Source organism: Phyllopteryx taeniolatus, chromosome 23 (genome assembly GCF_024500385.1).
Source record: "Phyllopteryx taeniolatus isolate TA_2022b chromosome 23, UOR_Ptae_1.2, whole genome shotgun sequence".
NCBI lineage: Eukaryota > Metazoa > Chordata > Actinopteri > Syngnathiformes > Syngnathidae > Phyllopteryx > Phyllopteryx taeniolatus.
Genome location: NC_084524.1, coordinates 4,856,317 through 4,882,661, shown reverse-complemented (window position 1 = coordinate 4,882,661; position 26,345 = coordinate 4,856,317). Strand labels below are relative to the sequence as shown.

Genomic DNA, 26,345 nt, shown 5'->3' with positions numbered 1-26,345 from the left:
GTAGTGTAAATCGGGGGTTCTAAAAAAAATTTCCAAGGGCCCTCTCATAATCCTCAAGTTGAATAACTACCATTTGTGCCCCTAAATGCCATAGAAAGTAATACATTTGCCTACTATCAAGAAGAAAGTGGTGAAGTTACAATTACAAATTCATTTTCTTACACAAAAAAAAAGCATATATTCTTTATCCTCTGCAAAGAATGAACGACTAATACTCTATTACTGCTGTACTGAGAAGCTGAGAGAAGAGCTCTCTTTTTAATTCCATTTTATATTTGTTGTATTCTTTTTGCGTTGATGTTTTTTGGGAGTCTGGAACATTTTAAGAGCACTTCCCCACCATCATCTTGAGCATGATCAAGAAACAAATGAAACTGGTCTCTCAAGGCACCACTGTATAATGATTCTAAAGAAAGCATTTTAACAAAAGCTAATTTAACATGTGAATTGAAAAAAATATATATGACTTTATGCCCATTTTGGAACCACTGGTCGAAGGCTGCTGTGGACACACCCGCACCCAAACACACACACGTTAACACACGCACCTTTCTGGCCGGGCAGCCGAGGCAGGGTTAGAGTTCAACTCGGTAATGGAGTCTCTCCCACCTGCAATGTCAGGTAATTGACAGAGGTGAGAGTGTACGGTGATGTGTGTGTGTGCCGACTAAAATGCAGCCAGCGCTGAATGACCCAAAATTGTAGCGGCAACCTTGAAGTGCTCAGATGGCGGAAAGTGAAAAGCTGTCTCAGTCTCAGTCTATGGGCAAGGGAGGGGGGGGGGTCCTCGCTAACTTGTGTCCTTAAAGTGATTTGACTTGTTTTGAGAACAAGGTGAGGTCCTCTCATCTCATCAGGGCTGCAGCTGATTGGAAGCCGTTTGAGGTCTGAGCCACAGGGCGTGCGCTTGCTAGCTTGCGTGCGTGCATGCATGCGAGTGTGCGCTCGCACGACCACATGCATGCCGCCCATTATTCCAGCTTTTTTTTTTTTTTTTTTTTGTCCGAGGCCCAATCACCACTTTTGGCCGCCGCTGTGCATGCCCGTTTGCCCCTCGGTGCTTGTGATTAGCAATCATTCCGCATTGTGTCTGCATTCATGCATCGTATCAACGACCTCATCAGAGCTCGCACTTATTTGCCCGCCTGAATCAGTGCTATAGTGCGGGGACAAAGGCTTTAATACGAGGCCACGGGGTTGGACCACAGTGGGTTTTTTTCATGCTATATGGACAAAAGTCTTCAAATTGTATGGACATATGTGGGAAATAAAGTCATAGACGATACTGAGACCGGAAGCTGGAAACTACACTATTAAAAACTCTGATTGTGAATCTTTTTGTGTGTGTGTGTGTGTGTGTATATATATATAAAGCGGCAACTTACAAAGTACACAAAGTTCATGTCTTGCATTCACTCATACATTTGCAAAATGGATCGCTAGACAGCACAGAGCTCGACTGGAAGAAATGCAGCGTAAACGCCGTCTTAGCTCAACTAATAGCCGCTCCAACACAGCAGATAATAAATAAATGCCTGTGAGAATTGTCGTATGCTCCGTTTGTATGTGTTGCTGCTCCACGTGTGTTGAAGTAGGAGTTTCCGGTTTTGCATTAAGATGGCAGACATTCGTTCGTTGAAATTATACGGTTTGCTTGGACATTTTGGTGTTTCAATAAAAACTCCCCGCAATAAAAGGGGTTGACTGTTTTTCCGAAACATTTTGGGCAATTGTATGCTTCCGACATCCATGAAGGACTACTTACATGACTCTGGAGTGAAAGGTTAGAAAACAAAGACACGCTCCAAATTATGAAAAAATATTAGTTGTGGCTTTGAGCAAAGGTAAAATATATATATATTGCAATCACCTACTTTATTGGTTTACCTTCCTGAAATAGTCGTCAAGTGAGTGAAGTTTTTCCAACGTTTGTCATGTATATTTTGTTTTGATTGCCCTTGACTCTATTATTTAACATTTTTCCTCACACACACACAGAAAATACAGCCTGTTGAAGAATGGGCCCTCTGGTCGGCGGTGTGTTATTTGACGCGTGCTGCCGTTGACGGATGTGAATGTGATTTATGGCGTCGGGCCTCGTCTGAGCTAAAAAATAAAAAAATGAATATATGTGGAAATGACCTTTGGTGGAACTCGTAGCGCTGCAAACAACCGACAGAGAGATAGGCTGTCGTGGGATTTAAAGCGATATACTGATTTTTTTATTATTATTTTAGTTCTCCTCATTTCCACTTCCTTTGCTGCTGATTGTCATTCGTTTTCTTGCTTTGTTCCCATTCCCACGTTCTCTTTGCTTGGTTTTCGGCCCGTCAAGCCTCGGCTGGCTGATAAACACACTTCATTAAACCGCAGAGTCTCATTCATCGGCCGGCCTCCTCTATACGACGAAGACACACCAATCATCCAACGCTGCGTGTGTGTGTTTGTGCGCGTGTGTTCCTCCTGCTGGGATGTTTGGGCCTAACTGGATGATTTATTTACAATTCTGACCGCGTGCTTCCCGGGTACACGCTTGACTTTGAAGGGAGGGATTACTTTCCCAAGCAAGGGCACCAGGCAACAAGCCAGCATGTGACTTGGCAAATTTCAATGAAGTCGTTTGCGGTACGATGATGCAGAAAGGCCCATTTTCATCTTTTATTGTTTGTCGCCACAAATAACCCAAGATGAGGTGCCTCGAAACGCAATTATGAGCTCAGATTGGCTGTAAGCCGCCGTGTTTTTCTTTGACTTGTGTCATTATAGCGTCACAGCGTGTGAATAAGTGCAGGTTTGCGCAGTAAAGCACGATGAAGACATCCCAAATCAATGTCAATAAAGACATGCGCAGAAAACCCCCAGAGGCCAATGAAACACACAGCCAATGACCAAAATAAATTACCTTAAAAAGAGGGGTAGGGGTGGGGGGTCGGGGGGTGGGGGGGGGGGGGACTTTTTCCCATGAATAATAAAAGCCAGTCCAAGTGCACAACGGGATTACGGCAAGGACGCCTCTCCACGGGGTTTATTGCTGCAGTTTAAGAGATCACCCTCTCGCACATTTCATCCCACCAACTTTGCATCACACGTGTTTCACATCAGCGTCGGCACATTGGCGACGCACGCGGCGGGGAAGCTCGCAGGTTGACTTGCCGTCTCGCTTCTAGTGCAGCTGGGCCTGCCGTTATTAGAAGCAAACATACGGCTAGGGGCTTTCAGTAAAATCAGCATTGAATTTATATTTTACCTTCCTTAACAAGAAGCTGCCAGCCCTTCCGCTTGAATTCCCGCCACGCTAAGGATCGGTCAAGGGAACCCATTCAACGGCACGTGATGAACGGACTCCATTCGACGCCGCAACAATCGCAATTGTCAGCATATTCAAATAGAAGTCACCTCATGTTCAGATGCTAGCTCGTTATGTGCTAATCTTTTGGCATACCGACTGACAAATCCCAGTTGGAATATTTGGCTTTGTCTGCTTCGACGTTGTCAAACGTCGCTGTCCTTTAACGTGGGGGGGGGGCGTAATAATTCCGCTCAGGCTATTTTGTTTTTCAGCGGGGGATATGATTGAATTAGACTCCTTTTAGCATGTCCAAAGACTGAAAAAGACACGTGCTAATACAAAGCCAAAAGCTCTCATATGAGACAATGGCATCAAATACCGCCACTCATCCGTGATGCTCGCGAGCGAGCCCCGGAGAGCCGAGCGGGAATATTTAGCTGAGGGTTCCTTTTCGTTCTGCCAGACTCCAGTTCTGCTCTGCTCTCTTGGAAGGCAATAACACAAAAAAAAAAATAAATAAATAAAAAAAAATAAAAAGAGCCAGCGAGTAGAGCAGCCGTCAATTTATCTCCAGAAGCAACAGGAGAGCGCTGGGCCATCGCGAGTGCCTGAGCGCGCATATGGAGACAATACTTTGGACGGCGATTTAAGCAGCTGTATCTGGCCGCTCCCGTCGCCTCCGCGCTCGCACCCTCATTGACTCCGTCGTCGACGTCTCTCCGCCTCCGACAGCCGTGACTCCACGCTGACTCGCAGTGCTCGTCTCTGTCGACACGGGCCGAGATGTCGGCCCCACACGCAGACTGTCAATAGGTGCCGTCTGCCTCTGCGGACGCCCTCTGGACGCCATCTATCATTGCTTTTTTTTTTTTTTTTTTTTGCACAGCTGCAAGGCTGTCGGTAAACTCAAACTCAACGCTTTCATTGTTGCGGAAACGTCACAGGAAAGAATTCGAGGCAACACTGTGTCAGCATGGAAGAACTTATTACAAATTGCTTTTTAAACACAATGTTAAACGTATTGCAGAAAATACTGCGTGTGCTCTAGTTCTAGAGCATTCGCTATCTGGGCTCTAGTACTCTGAAATGCCCTACTACCCGCTGACATTAGAGCAGCTACCTCTGTAGAAATGCTTAAATCTGGATTTATTTTTACACTCTCGCATTTAGCTAAACCACACCGAGTATGCAAAACACTTTGCGGGATTTTGGCCTGTTTTACTGCCCCTTCTCTATTTCAAAGGCCTGGCTTTTGACAGGATGTTATTTCACAGTTCTCTGGCTGTAGAGCCATATTTATTCTCTCCATAATGCATTTTTTGTTAATATTTTGAAAGGGATTGATTGGAAGTATATTATTTCCTATGGGAAATATTGCTTTGGGTTTTAATCAAACTTTCTGGAAGGGATTAATCACAAAACCGAGGCTCCACCGTCGACTGTAAAAACCCAACAAAAAAAGATCACGATATACCGAGCACTATTTGTAAGCCATTTTGTTCAGGAAATTTCCAACGTGAAGACATTGGAGGCATTCAAGTTTTAATGACTGACATCTGCCGCGACTCAGCCCAGACGTTTGGGGCTTAGCGTGGCGGGAAGATCGTTGGCATGAGCAACCACCTCCACATGATGTGATCTGGATTGCTTCCCGGGTTTACACACCTGGAGGCACAGTTTGACTCTTCTCATGACATCACTGATTGACACCGCGAGCCCATCCCACCCCGCCCCCTCCCCCCCAAATCCCGAGCTCCCGCAGACGGAGTTGGCGTGGGGTCGCGACGGGCTGCAACAGGCCGATCGAAAAAAGCCGGAAGGGAGCCTGATTCTTGGCAAAATGCAACAAGAGAGCGCTGTTCACCCACACAGACATTTCGTCACAAAACATTCTGCCCTCCGTCTAATACTCATGTCTGAATACGCAACGTGATGGGAAATTGTCCCGGAGAAATGTTAATCCCTCATCAACTCCATCTGGAACGAAAACACAGCCAGCGACAAGAATGTAGCCGGTGGGTCAAAAGCGTTCACAGTGAGGCCGCTGAACGCCATGTTTTCTTGCTCCGATTGGCGTCATGAATCATTTCTGCCATTGATCGCATCAAAAGACTAAAGACGCATTGATTTAAGACTCCCTCCATGATAGCGCGGTGACTGATGGCCAGAAGATAGTTCGAGCGCACAAATAATAGCCTGGAAGCACTCGGCACAATATATTGACATTTGAGATATATGTCGACATGGTGTACAAGAGCAGCTGGCGGCGTTTCTTTTGTCAGAGGAAAATGACGGGAGGCATTTTTGACGTTTTACCTCTCTTTTATCCGGCTGCTATCTCCGCTTTTTGCCCGCTGGCTTCAAGGTCGAACAAAAGCCGCTCAGGTAACTGTCACTGTGCTAAGTATCAAAATGGAAGAAACTTTAGAGTTGGCAACGTGGAAAACTTTCTACAAGATGCCGCAGTGCAACTGTGGGATTTTTTTTTTTTTCCCCCCCCTCCCGCTCCGTTCTAGTTCATCTAACCCAACTGAGGAGTGATTAATGAATTAATTAAGGCGTGTCTCCCAAGCTTTTTGCCCGTGAAGCCGAATATGCGGCCGAACATACGCTGCAACAAACGCAAACAGAGTCATCTCTAGCAAACATCTTCGCCCTCCGTCTTCTCTTCGGCTGATAAAACGCAGACGTGATAAATACGGCGAGTCGCCGGCTGACACGTCCGATTTGCGGCGGCGGGAAGAAAATGACATCTCTGCCAAACAAACACCTCTACCTCCGTGCTTGTTGTCGTAGCAACGACGCGGCCGCCCCATCACAATGTAAGTGGAGCTGCTGCAGCTCTTCCTGCTGTGGGTGTGACTCCCCTTTACCCCCCCCCCCCCCCCCCCCCCCCACACACTCCATTGTCCCTGTAAAATAAACAGGCTTGAAAGTGGCTATGGATTTTTATTTATTTTATTTTTTTTTAAACGCACGCAGACATGCACGCAAGGGCGGACGCAGACACACACGCACGCACAGTGAGTATTCGGATGAAGACAATCAAAGAGACTGAACAATGAAAACAAACGCAGCACAGATGAAACACCTCAATTGTGTTTGTCCCACGAAATGCGACACCTCCTAATGAGCATCTCAAGTTGTGACGTGCGTGTGCGTTTGTTTCACAAACCTGGTTGGAGTTGGGTAGACTGACGTGTGCCAATGTGTTTGTGTGTAATCTTCCCGATAAGCGAGTACAGATAGGCTGAGCAGGGATGAGATTTTTTTTTTTTTTTTTTTTTTGATGGGGGGGGGGCTTAAAGCTGAAGCTGTAAATCACTTAACCTGGGGCTAATGGGTTTATGGGCTGCATTACAGTACACACACTCACACACACAGATGCAAATATAAACTCAGATGCAACTTGCCAAACACATACGATTACAACATTCCCGCAATGTTGAGGCCCAAGGCTTCAATAAGTCTTATCAGAGGTGTTAACGACTAAATCATGCTCGTGCACGACATCAAATTAGAGATGGACTAATTGGGAGCGATGAGTGGCTGTCAATCACTCCTTTTTGCTCATGTGAGTCAATTAATTGATTAACCAGCGACCCATCTTTGCCTCTGAATGCAGAGCATTCGTTGCTGCCGAGAGGAAAACTTGTACGTCCAAATATGGTCAATTTTATATCTTAAAATATCTCTCTCTCTCTCTCTCTCTCTCTCTCGCTCTCTCCCTCTCTCTAAATATATATATATACATACACACACACACACACACACTATTCATCTTTCCCCATACAGCCTGTTATTTTGACGCGTGAACTAATTTAAAGTGCCGAAAATAGCTCAACGCTCTCTTAAATCTCTTAACGCTCTCGAGCGCTTGAACTGCATGAGAAGTGTTTTCCCTCACTCTGCGGGAGCCGTGCAGCATTTTGTCGCCTCAAGATTGAAAGTCTGGATCTTATTTGGACCGAAACGAATGAAAATTTTGAAGTTCGATGTATTGGAGTCAGCTTGTTGTGTCAAAAATGGGCAGCTGTAATTGCTTCCTTGAAGAAGGAACCAGTCAGTGAAAAAAGGTAAGTTAGCGACTGAATGCGATTTTTACAGTATTATTGTGACTATTCTGTTGGTGCGCAATGCTATATGATACGAATATAAAGGTAAAACACCAACTGGAACAATGCAGTGTTTGATAATGACTTTTTTTTTTTCAACCTCTGCACGTGTCACATTTATTGCTCAGGACGCCAAGTACGTTAGGCACCTCTGCCTGAATCCTTATTCTTCATCCAAATGGAAAATATTTCAACTCTGACCTCACAAATGATCCCGATAAATCCACTCCAACCTATCGCGGGACGTCTTCCCAGAAGTGCGGAAGCGGGTCTCGCCGCATCCTGACACTTGAGACTTTATCAATCTATACAATGAATGGCATGCATCCCGTTTGCATCACCGCGCGTGTGGGCGTCAACGCCATGAATATGCAGCGTAAGCTGTCACATCAGATGCACTTGTGAATCACCGCAAAAGTTCTGCCGAGCCAACCGAGACGCGCGACTCATCAAGCTATGGTAATTTCTTCGGAAAAGAACACTGTGTACAGTATGTCGTGCTCGGCTCCAAATAATAGGGGGGGGGAAAAAAGCACTATGGGAAATTCTGCCCTTACAAAGGTAATAATGCTGAGAGTTGCGGTCTTACATTTAATAGAGAAAAACCACGAGTAGCTGACACCCCCCCCAAAAAAATGTGTAGAATTGCCAATGCTAATAATTTCAACTATAAATATGCCACAAATGATCTCAAAACACTTTGATATCATTACAAACTCATCTTAAATCACCCTCAAAAATAAATGGCTTCCAGATTTGATTTTGAAAAATGGACAGAAAGTGCACATTGGGCTACAACACGCTCCAAGCTTGTTTCTCCAGAGTCGTAGCACCGCAACGTACTGTACTTCCTTGGCACCAATTATTGCCTATTTTACCACAGCATTGTCAACAATTTGGGACTTTTGGGGTGAACAGCTGATACCCGTGGTTCCCCGGCGCAGGGTCACATATGGCGCAGCATTCATCGCTCGTTACATTTCTCACGCTGCTTATGCACTCATTTGGCCCACAAATTTGGCCGCACCTGTTGAGGTGTAATGCGCCTCCTTTGTCTTCACACCTCCTCCTCGTGTGGCTGCCTCTCACCTCCTGCCCTCCATCTTGCTCTCCCCCCCCCCCCTGTCACTCCATCTGTCTACCTGTCTCACCTCCTCACTCCTTCTCCGTCTCTCTCGCTCCTCCCGTTCGTCCCGAGAGAGAGAGAGAGAGAGAGCTGTTGCCACGGCGACCGCAGCCATTGTGTATCCGGTTGCCAGGTGACCGGTCGCCGTGGCAATGATGGAGAATTCTCAAGTGCTCCTCCCGCTCCAACAAATAAATCTTTTGCTATTTTTCCTCCCTCCATCGCCGTCCTCCGTCCCCTCCCAAACACAAAACCCGCACCACTTTCCGTGCGGGAAGAAGAAAAACATGTCGACCTTTAAGGGGGATTATTTGTTGGGTCTCCCTTCCTCAAACTTCACGTCGCCATCGAGCCTTCATTCTTTTTGTCTCAAAGCAAACCGAGCAAGGCGTCCGCCTTTTCATCCCTCCTTCCCCTCCTCTTCATCTCCCCTTCATGCGGGATAGCGGCCAAAGTCAGGGGCAAATATGTAACACAGTGAGAAATATTTTCTGTTCTACTTTCCTAAAGAGAAGAGGAAATTAACTTTTGACGTTGCTAAGAAGACGACAAGCTTTGGATGTTGCACTTTCCGAAAAGTCCTTAAATCGGTTAGTTTTGCAGCTTCGTTAACCGAACGTGAACCGAACCATGAACTTAAAACCCGGGCTATGTGCTGAAACGTAAATTTTTGGCACACGGAAATACAAATCTCTCTTTTGTGAAACACCTTGGATGGCAGCAAACGGGAAGTGAGAGGAACCGCATGCGGAAGATCGTTCAAGTCAAATGAATGCTGCGGACACATTTTACCCATCACAACTTTTCACTCTTTCATTTGTTGCCTTCACCTTGCTCACTGTGTGTGCGTGCGTGTATGTGTGTGTGTCTGTGTAAAGGGCAGATGACTGCGGTGTCCCGCAACCACGTGTCAGGACGTGGCAGTGTGTGCGTGGACTGCTTGGCGCTGATTTGTATGGAAATAAGCGCCCGGTGGCACAGCAGGTCCAATGCCCTCATCAGAGTCCAGCTGGGGGGCGTTCTGTCAGGTTTCAGCATGTGGCTGAATGGACGCGAGACAAACATGTTGTTGCATGGCGTGCAAGGAGAAGTTTGTCAAAAAACGTTTTGGTCAGATAGAAAGAGGTTTCTCTTTTTTTTTTTGCCTTATTCAGCTACATGAGTGAGTCAAATTACAATAGTCCGCTGAATATTCGTGGTTCACTAGTCACAAATTCACCTGTTCCCCTATTTTTAGCCACCGTTTCCACCTTTGTGCAGTATAAAGACAGACAGACGGATATACCGTTCACTGAACTCCTCCAAGGTCATCAGTACAGCACTAACATTAGTTGTTCTTCGCAGAGGGTAAAGAACATGACCGTGCGGACTTATACTGTCTGTCTACATGTGCTGATGCGCCATTTGAGTTCAGTTCGTTGCTTCGGGGGTGATATCACCGCAAAATAAATGCTAGTTAGCATTAGCGCGTAGCTAGCTGATTGAAAGGTCAGCATGATGCAGAGCGGTTCAAAGTGCAACGACAACATTTCAACATCCTTTTATTTTGTCATTCCCTCTCATGTCTTCCTCATATCTGTCTTCTCTCTTCTATCCTCCCTCCTCCTCGGTATTTCATTTGAGCCGCGACCCCATTCAGTGCACGTTCTTGTCACTAAATGACAAACTGGAGACATTTTAAAGGCCACGGCGCTGCGTGCATATTTATCGCTCAGGCCTTTTAGCGCTCGTGCAACACGTGTGTGCGATGATGTGCTCTGCAACCTTTATGCAAGAACACTATTCTTCATCGATTGATTTTTTTACATTTTTTTTTTTTAACATCATGACAATTTCGCTTCTACAGACAAAGGAAGGAACTGATGCGGTTCAGGGACGGCTGCATGGCTGATCAATGAATAACAGATGACGTCATGACGCCATGAAGGGACTGAGTAGCCAGCAAGTGTGTGTGAACGAGTCGAAGCGCGAGCTGAAATGTGGCGGAGATGAAGTCATTAAAAATGTTGAATGTGAGGCTAAAATGAAAGAGGTACCTCCGTGAAATTTAGTCACAGAAAATATAACCTAGGGGGAAATGTGTGCATTTGGGGAACGTGACAAATACAGTGGTGCCTTGAGATACAAGTGACTCGACAACCAGGCTTTTTGAGATACAAGCTGTCGTTCGGCCAATTTTTATTTTTTTGCTTTGATTGGCGAGCGCAGATTTGGACGCCGTACAGTGGCGGTGAACTCGGCGTCATAATCAGCGACACTTTGGCAAATAGCCGTTTATTGCCACTCCCAGTTGAAGTTTACTGTCAACCTAAACATAAAGCAAAGACAATTACACTTTGTGTATTTCAAACAACTACATAGGCTTTCAGTCCGCTAGCTTAATGCTAATGCGAAAGCGCATCTATGTTGCGGTGCAATAGTACTTTTCGCAACATATTGAACGAAAATGGCGCACCAACCCATGTAAACAGACAATATAACTCAGTCATATATTCTTTATCGTCTGCAAAGAACGAATAATAGCGCCGTACTGACAAGCGGATTGGCGTCTTATACTAAACCCCAGGCGGACGCACCGGAAAGAGATGCATTTAATTGATGCAGCACGCCCTCCTTCACGAGCTGATGCGATGACATCAGACAGAGATTCACTTTTACAGCGCCGGTTTCTTTTATGACGCCAAGCCCTCGCTCGTCCCTGTGCAAACATTGCCGCGAGCGCGGCCGCGCGTGGAACTGCACACGTAGTGAAGTTGCTTTATTGTGTTGTCTCTGCGCGTGTTTATGTAACCGCGAGCTAGCTTGCTTTTTTACAGCCGGTCGAGACCCGGCCCAGTGGGCCCTGCGGCAGGAGATAACGCTGCACCCTTGAGCCCCCCAAACTTGAATTTGAGGAGGACAAACGCATCGAGTGCAAGAAGTTAAGGGGGCCGTAAATGAAACGCACACACGGCATGTCCGTCCAAAGCATCTCTCGTTTCAACAACTCGTCCGTCCTCTAAACCAGTGATTCCAACCGCATTACCCGTGTCGTGATGTGGAAAATTTCTCTCCTAGACCCTGTAAAGGGAAAGCAGAGATTTTCCCCCCCCCCTCTTATTTTCACTTTACATTGACTTCAATCGGTCTAACTTTACACAAATACAGTATCCACTTTTGTTTGGCCGTGAGGTTTTTCTCATGTAAAATATGTTTTGGCTCAATAAAACTATGCTAACAAGCGCTTTCGTGATCTCCCTTCACCTAGGCGCGGTCCTTGTTTTCCCCCTCTCGTTGCGTCGCTCATCCCATTTGCAGTCCGCCAACTCACCACGGAGAACCCAGCTGTGTCCCCTCCATCGACAGCCGGCCGCCGAGGTACTCGTGTGATATTTTGTAGGTGTCGCACGCATGCCTGATGGAGCCCAATATCTTGTCGTGCGTCTTCTTCATAGAGTTGCTCATATTATAAACTCTCCTGTCCTTAATTCTTCAACCTTTTTTTTTTCTCCTTTCTGCGAGATAAAATGGAAAGATGTAGCTCAGGGGCTCGACTTTCACTGAATATGTATTATCCTTTGACAGAATGTTGGCTTTTGTTAGGATTAGCTAATAAACACGTGGAGTAAACTTTTATGGAGGTCTGGGGCATGAGCCAAGGAAGACTTCAATAAAATTCAAGGTGCCATGAGCCTCCATTCAGGAAGTAGCCTGCCTACTAACTAACATTTTGGACAGACAGCGCTTACATTTTTTTGGCTATTCATAGACATAGCCACAATTTTTGGTGCCCTTCCAAATAGCTCAGTGCTAACATATACCATCGACATGCTAACGGTTAGCATTGATAGTTGCAGTTTTAGAACCATTTAAAGCAACGGATATCTAAACACAAATGGTGCCGGAACGCATGTAGACAGATAATGTGACAATACCCATATATATATATATATATATATACTTATTCTCTGTGATGTTTTCTTTATCCTCGTTGAAATATGCATGTAAAAACTAATCTTACAATAGCTTACTTTCTCACTGACAGTAATAGTCGAAATACTATACTTTTTCGTTTGCATGACAGTATTATATTGCCTACTGGTGGCCAAGGCATGCACACCAGGACCATTAAATCATTCTATTTCATGTTATTATAAGAGTGCTATTTTCCTATTAATAAACAAAAAATATATTTGTTTGTTTTTTGGGGGAGACTGGAACAGATTAATAATGGCTTTTCTATTCATTTTATTGGGGAAAGATGATTTGAGATTTGTACTTATATCTCAAGGAACTACCGTACAGCGAAAAGAACACCGGCGCAACTATGAAATACGGAGGCGGTGCGGTTGTGTTCTCTGGCTACTTTGCTACATTGAGCACTGGGTATCTTGAATCTGAACAGGATGCAATGAAATCTCAAGACTATAAAGTTATCATCAGGAATCAAATGTGCTGCCCAGCGTCAGAAGGCTTGGTCTTTTTCCGCCCCTTTCTCACAGTGTCAACAATTTTGCCCTCGTCTATATAGAGTAATAATTACATGTACCTAAAATACATTTCTAATAATGCACGAATTTCGATGACAAAATTCAGGCATACTGTATGTAAGACATAAGATTGTTTTAGGGGTGTAGATCTATCTATTTGGGAATAGATGACGCAAAATGCTGCAATTACCGTTTCAATGGTAAGCAATTAAAAAGCACAGGGCGGGACAACCACGACCACTCACTGGTAAATATAAACTTAAAATGAAGGTCTGTATAACCTGCACGGACGTAAATGGGAGCGCCGCTTCCTGTTTGGCTCAGCGAAAGTTAATTATGATGTGCAACAGCGTCTCATTTAGACATTGGAACGTCGCGGCTGTCTGGTTTACGCGGCGGCCTCGTCTCGTTTGTGCGCCAGCTTGTGTGACTTTACTTGCCAAAACAACTCATTACTGTCTTTTTCTTTTGCAGTCACCAACACGATGACCTTCCTTTCTGGCGACCTTCGTTTCGCCTTTTCATCATAACAGGACAGGCGACGTCAGGCATTTATGTGCAGACAGACACACACATGCACACACATGAAGCGGAGTACGCCGTCCAGCCACGAGAGGGAAACGATGAGCTGCCCTGCGAGAGGAGGATGAAGAGGGTGGTCTTTCTTTGTTCCCCACCTCTCTCTCTCTCTCCATTGCCTTGTTTGCAATGTGTGTCGGCTAGGTTCTGACCCAACATGGCCCGTCTGGTGCAACATCACTCAAGACAGACTGCCAGCGCCTTGTCCAAAGACAAGTGGAAGCAGTACGAGCTGCAAAGGAGTCCATATTCCTTCACTTGTCACTTTTGGCACATCTCCCAATAATGTTGTCTATTTGGTGGTGACAAGTGGCAGAAAAGTCTTGCTTCCTATTTTTGGAACCGTTTTAGCTGTGTAAATAGACATCATTTTTGTCTAAAACTACATAATTCAGTTCTCTGTTATTTACTGGACTGAAGCATTTGGGTAAATGGATATCATTCTCGACTGAACACTTTTTTTTTCCCCTCCCAGATTACATAATTTATACATTTTTGGATAAGGGGGCAATTTCATGTAATATTCTTAGTTTTTCCAATGAACTGACAGCACTGCAGACCAATGAAGCAAATTAATTCCGTTAAACAAGTGACGAGCGCCTCTGCTGACCATGGAGATGAATTACATTTTCATTTCAGAAGTGGAAGCTCCATCTGCTTGCTCTGAACTATTAGAGCCGCTTTGGAGATTATAAAAACGGTGGCGCGTGTGCAAGAAGGGGCGCGAATGCTCTCCAACTCATTCACTGCATTCACTATTTGAATTCGACGGCCGTCAATGGCAGTGAATGAGCTAAAAATGCTAATGGTCGCCACAGCTGCATAATTTCTGTGTTGTTGTTGTTGTTGTTTGTGGCCCATCGACTAGTCACTTTTAATTGCACACACAAACCCAAACACGGAGAGCAACAACCCGGCATGCTGTTGCTAATGGCGCTAATTAATGGGCCTGACTCTGCTAACTGCAGCCGCTTATGCTCGAGCTCTCCCGGCGCCTCTCTCTCGCCGACTCCTCCACCGTGCAAGCCCAACTTGAAGGCTTTTAGGCCTCGTTCACGTTTGCGTGCCGCTTACACGAGACTCCTGTGACGTAAAACAATCTCCCGGCCCGGGCAGCGAGCGACGGGACCACACAGGACTTGGAACCGCGCCCCTTTTGTTTTGACTTATTACGTTACGTCTCAAGTGTGTCAAACTCAAAGGCCGTGGGCCAGATTCATGGCGAGTCAAAATATGTGTAGATTAAACACAAGCAACAGAGTTTGACAACAAAAGAAACAAAGACAAACAGTGATCCTTCCAAATGAGGAAAAAAAAACTAAAACAAAAAGACGGCCATTAGTCGCTTCAGCTGTTCCTCTTGCATATTAATGAGCGCCCGCAAACGTGGCGGCAAAGACACAAACGGGGTCGCCAACGTACGCTACAAGCTAGCAGGCTGCTCTACATTATACATCGCACTCCTGCAAAGTACATGCGCCGTGAAGCGTGCGTCGCACAAGATATGCAAAACACGATTTATTTAAGAGCGGCGAGAAGATTTAGTAGAGTTCCGGGATCAGGATGGTTGATGGAGGAAGTGAGCGAGATCGCTTTTGGTTTTCTCTCCTCTTTCCTACACGCACACACAGCCATGTTACTTGCTATTTACGACCACAAGGCAGGGAGATAGGGAAGCGTGCATGCCTTACATCACGCATACATTTTAATGACTTTTACTCTGTCTGACGTGTTGGTGGTGAAGAGGCCGTTGTTACATAATAGATACTAAATCCCTGGTAAGAACACACGCATTAAAAAAAAAAAAAGCTATTAATTAATAAGTTAAGCTGCAGCACCAGCTGAACCGTGAACCTCATTTGGCCAATTAATCGGTAAATCAATTCAGTACATCGTTTTAATTTTCGGCAAAAGGCGGCTTTGCGGTATTTTGAAAAGCCAACATTTTACACGGGATCATAAATTCTCAGAGCAAATAATTCCATTGTGGAACCCTGCACCTTTAGAGGACTCATTAAAGCAGGAGGATTTTCATTTGTGTTCTTTGTGATTCCGATGGCCAAAAGGGCAGAAGGAGTTGGTGGGGGAGGGGGGTCATTATGATTATAACAAATATGGATATATTGTGTAACACTGGCGTACCCTTGTCGTACAACAGGCAGCGTGATGAAAAAAAATGACAAACAAGAGCGAGAGTGAGCGGGGCTAACGTGCGACAGGGGGATGATGAATGACACACACACACGCACACACTAGAGAATAATAATGTGAGAGGATCCACACGCACATATGGGTCTCTGGTGTTAGCTTGACTTATGGAATCATAAAGGTGGCTCAATGCTGCAACATCGTGGGGACAATGTGGGGGACTTAGATGAAAGCCCCGGTGGGACAAAACTCTCACTAGCGCATTAAATAAAGTAACGGGCAGTTGATGCGGCCCTTATTGTCTGTATGTGAGGGTATGATCATTTTCGGAAGCTGCGGTTGCATTGTAAATGAACCGTGGGTTAAAAATTATTATTTGGATTTTTTTAAAACACTTCCTCCTTTTCTTAGTGAACTCCTCATTGGGATGTACATTTGAGAATTTCAAGATCCATGGTAGAAAATAGAAATGTGCCCAAGGTTGTTTTTGTCTGATGCTCTGCTCGCAGTGAATCATCGGTCTCCACGTACCCATAAACCGTTGCGTTCCGGTGTAATTTCCTGTTCAGATTGCGTGCTGGCATCGGGTCCGGGGAGGTGGCGTGTGATCAGGCACCTTTCGGGAATGCAAAGGTCCTGCCTCGCACCTCAGCTACTTTTTACTTTTGTACTTCATTGTATTCCAGACTCTGTACTTTTTTTTTTTTTTTTTTTTACTTCTACTTTGATGCAAGTATCTGTACTTTTACTTTAGGTCAGACTTTCAGTACTTTTGCCACCTCTGCAAACTGGCGTCAGCTGATGCTAGTCAAGATCGACCCGCTTGGCCTTTAAAAGCGCACAATGCAAAAACAACACAAACGCACAGCAACACGCACGTACTTCACGAAGAGTCGCTGTTTTTTTTTTGTTTTTTTTTAACACTAATTAGACAGAAGGGGTCTGTCGCCAGATAAACGCTCCCATGTGGCGCCCTTAGTTGCACTTTTATTGCAGCGCAACACCCACACAGTCAGTCAAAATAAAGCAGTGCGCGTACAAAATATGCACATGTGGACAGCCTGCACACGCTCCAAAGTACTAATTAGGAGTTGCGGCGTTCTAAAAAGGAAATGGTAAGGGGGGGGGGGAGAAAAGAAAAAAAAACATCCCATCTGCTGAACACTTGTCGCGACTACCGTCGTCCTGCTAGCTGCCAACCTGCGCGTTCTCGCCACGCATGGCACTACTTTGCTGCTGATGTGTGTTTGTGTGTGCCACCCCCCCTCCAAAAAAAATAAAAAAATGTGCCTGGTGCTGATGTTCGTTTGCCCTAAAATGGATCCAAGATGCAGATGTGGTGTTCATGAGAGGCAGCCATATTTGTTTAGGCCAAGGTTGAGGCGCAGGGGGATGATCGGCCATATTAACCGAGGACTCCTTTTCACGCAGGGCTTGACCCTCGCCCTTCCTCGTATTCTCCACTTTCCTCCCCTCTGACCCGAGCCAATGGAGGGGGATCCTGGGTGTCAAGCAGCGTCTGCGAAAACACCGCAGGGCCAGATAAGCGAGGCAGGACGACTCTGCGGGACATCGAAATCGACGCGACGACGGCGTTTCCACACAACACCACGAAAATAAACCTTCAGATGCTTTGTTGTGACTAAACAACAACAGTGTGCATATTTGTCAACACCAACTTGCAGCTATTCCCCCCCCCCCCCAAAAAAAAAAAAAACAACGCCAATGCTATCTGACAGCCCGTGTAGTTGTGCGACATAAAAATATACAGGATATCGTAGATATGTCTATCGTATGATGATATGATGAGAATTAGTCATGTCACTTTACTCTCCGGCGGCACGGTGGCCGACTGGTTAGAGCGTCAGCCTCACAGTTCTGAGGAGGGGGGTTCAATCCCCGGTCCCGCCTGTGTGGAGTTTGCATGTTCTCCCCGTGCCTGCGTGGGTTTTCTCCGGGCACTCCGGTTTCCTCCCACATCCCAAAAACATGCATTAATTGGGGACTCTAAATTGCCCGTAGGCATGACTGTGAGTGCGAATGGTTGTTTGTTCCTATGTGCCCTGCGATTGGCTGGCAACCAGTTCAGGGTGTACCCCGCCTCCTGCCCGATGATAGCTGGGATAGGCTCCAGCATGCCCGCGACCCTAGTGAGGAGAAGCGGCTCAGAAAATGGATGGATGGACTTTACTCTCCACATACAAACGGTTTCTACAACATACAGCCAACCATTCCCTTTGAAGCCAACAACCCCCGTTGATCCTTTCATCTCCTGTCCCTCCCTTGAAGATACACATCCCTAGTGAATGCTTCCCTCTTGTGGGTCACCACAATAGTTTTTTTTGGTTTGTTTGGACAATGTGTGCATACATCGATCAATACAAAAAGACATGCTCGCACCAAATTTAGCAGAAGGCTTCTTCAATTTGTAACCCATCTATCGTTAGATTTCCCTCATCGCTACGAAGGGAATCCTGCAGTTTCTTTTCCTCCGGCAAGGAATACGCTTGCCCACGTGGGATTTTATTTTTCATTCACTTCATTTGGAGCTCAGCACAAAGAGCCAACATTGAATCCATCTATCTATTTGTAAACAATATCCATCCACACGACTATATTCTTCTTCGGAGTAAAGAGCAAAGAAAGTCGCCATTATTTTGATGGAATTTCAGGGTTTGACATTGACTTTGATATAAAATTAATTGTATTGGAATATACATTTTTGTCTGTAAGCCCATCTATGGCGTAACTTGTGCGTCAGTAAGCTAAACTTGAAGGCAAAGTTGCGTGGTTATTTGAAATACACGATGTGCAATTCAAAGTTAAAAGTTTAGTTTGACAGTAAACTTCAAGTGGGCCTGACAAAAATTGGCCAAACGACAGCTCGTACCTTAAAAAAAAAAAAAAACACAAAAAAACACAAAAAAATGTGTAAAGTCGGATCACTCATATCTCGAGGCACCACTGTATTGCTATGCGAGTACTTACTAAAGGAAACGGGTAAAGGCAAGGACCAGAGAGGTGAGGAGAGGAAATGAAAAGAAAGGACACGAGAAGGGAGAAGAAAGGAAAGGAGGGGAGGCAAAGGATGAGGCGAGGAGGAGCCTGAGAGTTAAGTTCGAGCCAAAGTCAATTGAACAACTAATGCGTATCGATTAGTTGCCTCTGCCCGGGCTCTTTGGGGAGCCGGTGACATTTTAAAGGCATGTTTTATTGTTGGCGAGGGGGCGGGGCCACTCGCCGGGCAACACAACACGCTGACAGCCTGCTGACAGCTGGACGGGATACACTGAATAGAAGAAATACGGCAAATGGCCCGTGTGTGCGCTCAGGACCCCTTTGTGAGTCTGCCCGAGTGTGTGTGTCTGTATGTGTTAGATAAATGCTGCAGTGTGTGTGTGTGTGTGTATCCTCGTACAAGTTGTGTTTACACACATGAATCAAGTCATTAACCAGTGAGTGTGCGTGTTCACATGTGATCACATTTTATTGGGTAGGTGGGTGCGCATAGCCACATCCTTTGTGTGCGTGTGTTTGTACGTGTGTGTAGGGGGCAGCAACTGGTCATCCATTTGGAGCCGTGCCAGCCTCCAGGGCGGCGCCCTTAATAAATAAAAGCACTTCTCACAGGGAACATCTCGGTCAAGGACACGTTCAGGACAATCGGACCGAGGCACAATTCGGAAACCATCGCAAGAGAGATGACGGTGTTAAATTCCATAGAAAGTGAAAATAAATGTCTTCACAATTTCATAGACCACAGAGATAATTGCTGTTAAAAACCTGGCAAATTCGAATGATTACAAAAAATACAAAAATTAAATTAAATTTAAAAAAAAAAAAAAAAAAAAAAAAAGGGCTTCAAAAATGGTGTGTTCGCTGAAGACACGCCCGCTCGACTGTAAACTGTCAATCAAACAGCATTACTATGACCTGGAAAAATGGATGCAACTTTAGCAACTTTCTTATGCCTACACATAACGACATGTTTGAGTGACGAATATATATCCACTTAAAGCTTCCGGTAGCTGGATTATATTACATTGGGTTGACGCACGACAACGCGAAACTCCTGTCGGCCACGTTGAACTTTATTCAAAAAATAATAAATTACCTCACTCTTTCACCTTCCGTCCATGACATGCGTGTACTCACAGCTAACAACGAGGCACTCGAAAGCGGCCAGCGGACTATCTGAAGGAAAGATGCATTTTCTGTGGTGGCGTAGCTAGCTAGCTAATTGCATATTGTGTTGGAAAACTGCTGACATGAACCAAGGCACTTGTGGGGACCGTTTTAGCTACGCCCCCAAAGGTTTCAGCAATTACCTTGAAACACGAATAACGTATCTCAAAACTAAAGACCGACCTCACATCCCGGCAGTCCATTGAGTGTTCTCCACCATCTTACTTTTCACGCAATATGTAATCCCAAGGGGAAAGTCATCCAAAGGGAGCGTGCAAATCACCGCAAATAAAACTGCGAGTCAGCGCGCCGACCCAAAAGGTTCTCAAGCCCAAGTGGCAGGGCAAACGTGTGGACTGGGCCAATTGTGGTTTTATTGGAAAGTCTAAGGACCAGCGAGGGAAATTAACGTTTGCATGTTCAAAAAAAAAAAAAAAAAAAAAAAGCTGGTGCTGATAGCACATCATTTCTCTGCCAAGTGTCCTCCTGGTGCTATCATAGCTTATTGACGCCAAGCTGCGTACACAATCTATCACTGTAAACAATGTTAAACACCAATATCAGCCGTATCTTATCCCGCAGAGCCCAGAGGACCATCTTAAGGTCCATTAAGTGCATTGGCGCTCCCTGAAGTCTGGCGTAAGTCTAATCAGGAAATGGCGAGTAAGACTCCCAGGAGCCGGAAGATGCAAACACACAACGGTGAACATGCGTGTGTGTGTGTTTATGAAGAACAGGCAACAGTTTGACTGCTGTAAAGTTGAGACGTGCAACGTGAGAATAGTTTGCGAGTATCCCGTTTGCACCGCGTGAGACTCGACCTTCGCCGTTGAGGTCATCGCGCAAACACACGCGCACGCACGCACACACACACACACGCCACACCACACCCATAAATCTTACGGCTTCCAGTTGGAGCGCTAATGCTCCAGAGGCTAACAAAACACTCCACACTTCGGTGCTGTAAATGCATCGGGCCCACTGCAGACAAAATGTACATTTTTCCCACCACAAACGGCAATTAAAGCATGCCAGAGTGCACGCTAACCGATCGGAATGTGCTGTTCTCGGGATCTGACTGCTGAATGCATCCCCATTCACAACATCAGCTCTCGAAGCAAATAAAATCCTTATTGCTTACTCCTCCCGCCGCCAAGTGTGTGTCGGAGTGAGAAATTAATTTTTTCTGATGACAACACCTCTCCTTCCGCCCCTTTCCTTAATTTATTCCTTTATTTATGAACTACTAATTAATGCTGGGAGTAGGGAAATTAACAGCAGTGCAGTCGGGCCGGTGGTCACAAGATGACAAATTTGAACGTGGAAGGGTCCCGCTGCTAATGCAGTTGAAGATAGAGATTACATCAGTGATCACTTTTAAGTGCCACCATAATGGCCAACATTCAAATATGGCGACATACTCGGCGCAAATGTTCATAGAAAAACAGGGCAGGTTTTAATATTTTAAACCACAGTTCCATTATGTATAGCTCAACACATGAACACCGCGCTTAAACACAGCAACGATAAACTACTTTAAATAATGATTCAATTAAAATGTATTACACATAATTTAACTTGTGCCCAAATAAAAGATGAAATGCAAATGTATTGTAAATACAACTGGATTTAACAAATGGACTGTAATGGATGAAGGATGTTCACGCCACTGCGACATTATGTGCAGTCTGAACATTTAATTTCGTAAGATTTCCCCCCCCCCCCCCCCCCCCTCCTGTACATCTGGAAGGAGCCCACGTACCAGATTTTGAGAATCACTGGATTAGATGGACAGAGGCTGAAATCTGATTGGTCAAAAACGTCCACACGAACATACTGGAAAGCAGTGTAGCTAAGAAAAACGGCAAGAAATGAGGAGAATAGACCGTTCGGAATATCGTGGAACAAATGTTAGCATTTAGAATTTAGTTATTAATTTAGTCATTTAATTGTAGGCTCGTGTTTCTGATAGTGTTTCGGCCGGGCAAAGAAGACCCTTGCTGGCCTTGACTACATCCTCTATACGCTCCCACGCCCACGCAATCCCAGCATGCGCCACGTCTACCCAGACGATCCATCAGTAAGTCAATTACGCCGGCCCGAGTCGGCGTGGGCGGACGTGAAAACCCGACGACGTGACCCGCCGCTGCATCTCATTAGGGGGGGTTAACCGGCACGTGGCGGTGACCGACGTCTGCGTGGGGCGGCGCAAGGTTTGGGGCGGGGCCACGGGGTGAGTGACGGCGGCGTGCGAGGTGGGCGTTACGTCGCTGGGAGGTCTTTCCCAGAGTGCGGAGGTGGACGGGCTCCGCGTGGAAGGCCCCAACGACAACGCAGTACAGTTTGACAGCTCACATACGCGTCAAACGCATTAAAAATGATGACAACACTTCAAACACAAACTTGCGTCCTCAATCGAGTTAAGGAGGCGGCAGGTGTTAGCGCAACGACGGCTCTAATTAGCCGGAGCGCATCGAAAACATTTCCGGATGATAAAATACGCCGGCGGCTCCCTCCCGCATGGGACGTCAAAGTGCCCTTGAGCACAGCGGTCAAGCTAATATTCAGACAGTGGGAGCTTTGCGCTCACAATGGGTGGTGACATCATTCAGTGTCCATGCGTGTGACCTACAAGCCAATTAGCTACATTTTGAAATGGATTATTTATCGACTTCAGGATGATCGGCATGAGTCTGCCTGCTCATATTTACATGACATTTGATAGAGTGGATAATAAAGAACAGGAAGTAAGAGTTCATCATCTCGCGTGCCAGATGGCCCATACAAGCTCGAAATATCTCATTTAGCCCCCCACCGCCTCCCCCAAAACCAGCCAACGTCCTACATAGACTGAGCCAGACTGAACCTGTCCCTGCACCGCAGTTGGCTGCATTAGTGTTAGTGCGCCAGACAACGTGTCTTTTTATCTGCGTGTGTTGGGAGTGGGTGTAGAAGGGGGCCACCTAAGTCATTTATTGATCGACGGGGCCCCTTCAGGCGACTAATCAAATGAGGCCGACGCTAAGGGGACACAAGAGGCGGTTGGGAGTTCTTCAAATTTCCAACGAACGCACGCACACACACACGCACACTGGGGCAATCTGTTGTCCGGGTGCATGTGTGCCATGTTCAGCCTCACAGATGGACCCCCCAACCCCCCCCCAACCGCAGAAGGAGACACCCCACATGGACCAGGGCTCGCCGAAAGGATGGGTGTCAGGACGGGACCTTTGAAGGGGGTGATCCATGTTTGAAATATACACTCAACAGCCATTTTTTTGTCTCATGAAGGGCCTCCTTGATACATCTTCGACTGCGCTGGGTTGCGGTGCAGGTGTTCCTAATGAAGTGGCCGCGTAGCAAAGCGAGCCGCGCAGGCCAGAAAACCAACGATGACGATCGCACAAAACAAAAACAATGCATGCAGCAGGGCGAGGAACAAAGCACTGAAATGAAGACTGCAACGCATCCAAAAGGGATCAAATTTATCTGCGACTGCTGCCGCATCCCAATTCCCCAAACTCTCGCATGAAGAATACAGACTTACAATCATCTTCTGAAATGATAGCAAATTGCAACCATTTGCAAAAAAAAAAAAAAAAAAAAAATCCTGGCCAACAATGTCGCGCAATTACCGCTCCCACGCATTAATCAATGATTATACAGCCACAGCGAATAGACTGCTGATTCCATATGTCCGCTGAAGGCAATCATGGACTAATCAGAACTTGATGGAAGCCACACAGCGGAGGACAGCTGTAATCACATTATATATTATTGATCAGCTCAAGTGAGCACTGAAAGCTTTGATAGCTCCGCTGGGAGCTAGCGTGCGCGAACAACGGGCAAGGTCACAGACCACCGCTGACACAATTTGAAAATTTCATAGTGGCAGTCCTCGCCGTGTGTGTAGTCGCCGGAGAGTGCACCTGCACTAGCGGGAGAGACATTGACGTGTTTTAATACAATTTTTAAAAAACAAAACCCGAAAAAACATTATCCTGATCGCGATAATTATCTTCAGTCCAGAGGCTCAAACTGAATTATTCACATAGTGCTTAATTAAATCGGTAGTCTTTCGATGTGCGCGCGTGTGAACGCTTTCTAATGTCTTTTGAACAGCACTCAATATTTAATACACAGAGCTGTTTCTAGAAGGAACACGAGGGCTCAAAAGCAAAAGTATCGTACGTCAGATGCACAAGCGTGCAACTTTGCGACGCTGACGTGTAGGAAGTCGGAGTGATTAGGTTTACAGTTTCAACCTCGCCGGGGGGGGAGGGCGGGGGTCACCCCGTGTTTATGTTTGCTGTCTCTATATGGGTGGTGCCTGAGGCCACGACTGTTAACACGTTTTTAACCCTCACCTGCCCGCACCCAAAACATTTTTTTCTTCTGAAGCGGTGGCGCATATCAAAACGACGGAAGCCCCGGTCCACATGTTAACTGGCAAGTTGGACTTTTTCTTCCATTTTTCCACCCTCCTCACATATCCGCCTTCCTCTGCTTGACGTGCGCACACTCGGGACTGACGACGAGGCGCTCTAATGCAGCAGACTATCCGAAGGGAAGATACATTTTTTTGGGGTGTAGGCATGGTTAGCTAGCTAACTGCGTGTCGCAATTTGCGGCAGTAACTGCTGGAACAAAAGGCGCTCAAGTTCTTATATCGTCGGGGAGATGCGACTCACGCTGGACGCCAAAGCGTTGATAAACAGTTTAACACTCTCTCTCCACAATTGAGTACGACATAGTTCTCAGTTTGGGCACCAAATTATCTTTGCACCTGTATAATAGATTTAGAAACAGATCTCTGAATTCACTATGCTAGGCGTTTTTAAGGATACTTCCTTTCCGCTCTTTTATGCACAAGACATAAGACCGACAGTACACTTCTACCGAGGTCGGGACGCCCCGGTGGTGCCAAGCAACCTGGAGCCCGGCCCGGACCGGCACGGCACTTGAAACCGTTTCTCCACCACGTATATAAAATGTACCAAAAAAAAAAAAAGGCCTGAAAGCACACACGGCCCGAGCTGCACACACGTACCCACCCGCTCCCCCAGCAGCGGCCCGCAATTAGCGCCGCTCTTGTAGCTGGAGGCCAAGAGGAAATGAGATGTGTTGTAGAAGGATTACGCCTGCAGGAAATATAACGTGCGACGTGCTCAGGGTGTGGTGACTACACGACTCCACTCCCGTCAGTCTGCCTAATTGCGCCGCGCAGGTCACGGCTAATCGACTTCAGAGTCTGACGAATGAACGGAAACTTGCTACTAATGGAAAATAAGCGCCTGCTTACAATAGGAAAACGCTTGACGGGATTTTCGTTTCAAAAATCGGAGGACGCAACACGCTGTGCCCGCTCAATGGATTTATAGGCACTATTCTAATTTAAAGCCTTTGTTGAGCACATCAACTTCCATCAGCGTTCAGTGCAGAGGCTACTTAAGAGCCAGCGCTGAAATATGTTCATAGAAATACAAGTCATCTGTCAGACAAACCTGCTTTGCATGTACTTACACGCGGCAGACGAAGCCTTTTAAGATACGATAAAAGCTCAATCTAATGACGGCAAACACTAGAGCGGTATCAAAAAAAAAAAAAAAAAAACACTTAATGTGGCGCTCTTATATTCTAATATCGTTATTTTATTTAGCAATGGAGTTTAACGCCAGTAATAAACAAGTTTACAGTCCATATTTAGTAAGTGTGTGCCTAAAATCCTGGATTCCCCTCGGGGTTGTTTTTGGGCTCTAACGCAGAAATAATCTGGACTACATCTTAATTGTATTAAAGTTTGGACTTCATTCCCCCCCCATTCATTTGTTCCTTCTTAAAACTGCCTCGAGGACAATGCGTCTGTCTGCACGTTCATTTTACGCTGCAAACTGTATTCATTCCATTTTGCCCTTGCACAATCAGATTCCGCTACGGAATTATGGGAACATGCAAATCTCGTCCCCTCTGTGTGCACACACGACACATACATAACATTTGCATCACGATAATTCGGGAATTAAGATGGGTTAAGGGGGATCGTGGCCGTTTCTTCCCACTTTGAACCATCCGTCCTCCTCAAAGCAGCTCCTTGTCACCTCCAAAAAAAAAGACAAACAGTTATCCGGCGGTCATTAAACGAGGTATTAATCTGCGAGAAATACAGCCGGACGGTTAAAATGATGAAACGCAGTGTGCGGGGAGAATAAAACTTTACGGCAGATTTTACGGGCTGTTTTTCCCGACAGCTGCGGTCAGAGAGGAAGTGCTGCCATATTGGCAGTCCACACCGACATGCGAATATACAGGATGCATACGAGGGGAGTAGAGTCGCCACAAGTTCTGTTACTTTAGAATAATTCCACTTCTCATCTCAAATCATCTTTTCCCATTGAAATGGATGAAAGTCCGTTGCAGGAAAAAGAAATTGCGCT

At 45.9% G+C, this 26,345-nt stretch overlaps 1 protein-coding gene across 1 annotated transcript in view; it reads right to left on the bottom strand.

The window, feature by feature from the left end:
- LOC133472637 (tudor domain-containing protein 5-like) overlaps positions 1 to 12,032 on the bottom strand; it is a 94,576-nt gene extending 82,544 nt beyond the window's left edge. The window contains exon 1 of the mRNA XM_061763758.1: positions 11,841 to 12,032. Coding sequence (XP_061619742.1) covers positions 11,841 to 11,922 — 82 coding nt within the window. The 5' untranslated portion in view covers positions 11,923 to 12,032. The remainder of the gene's footprint in view (positions 1 to 11,840) is intronic.
- Positions 12,033 to 26,345: the final 14,313 nt, after the last annotated feature.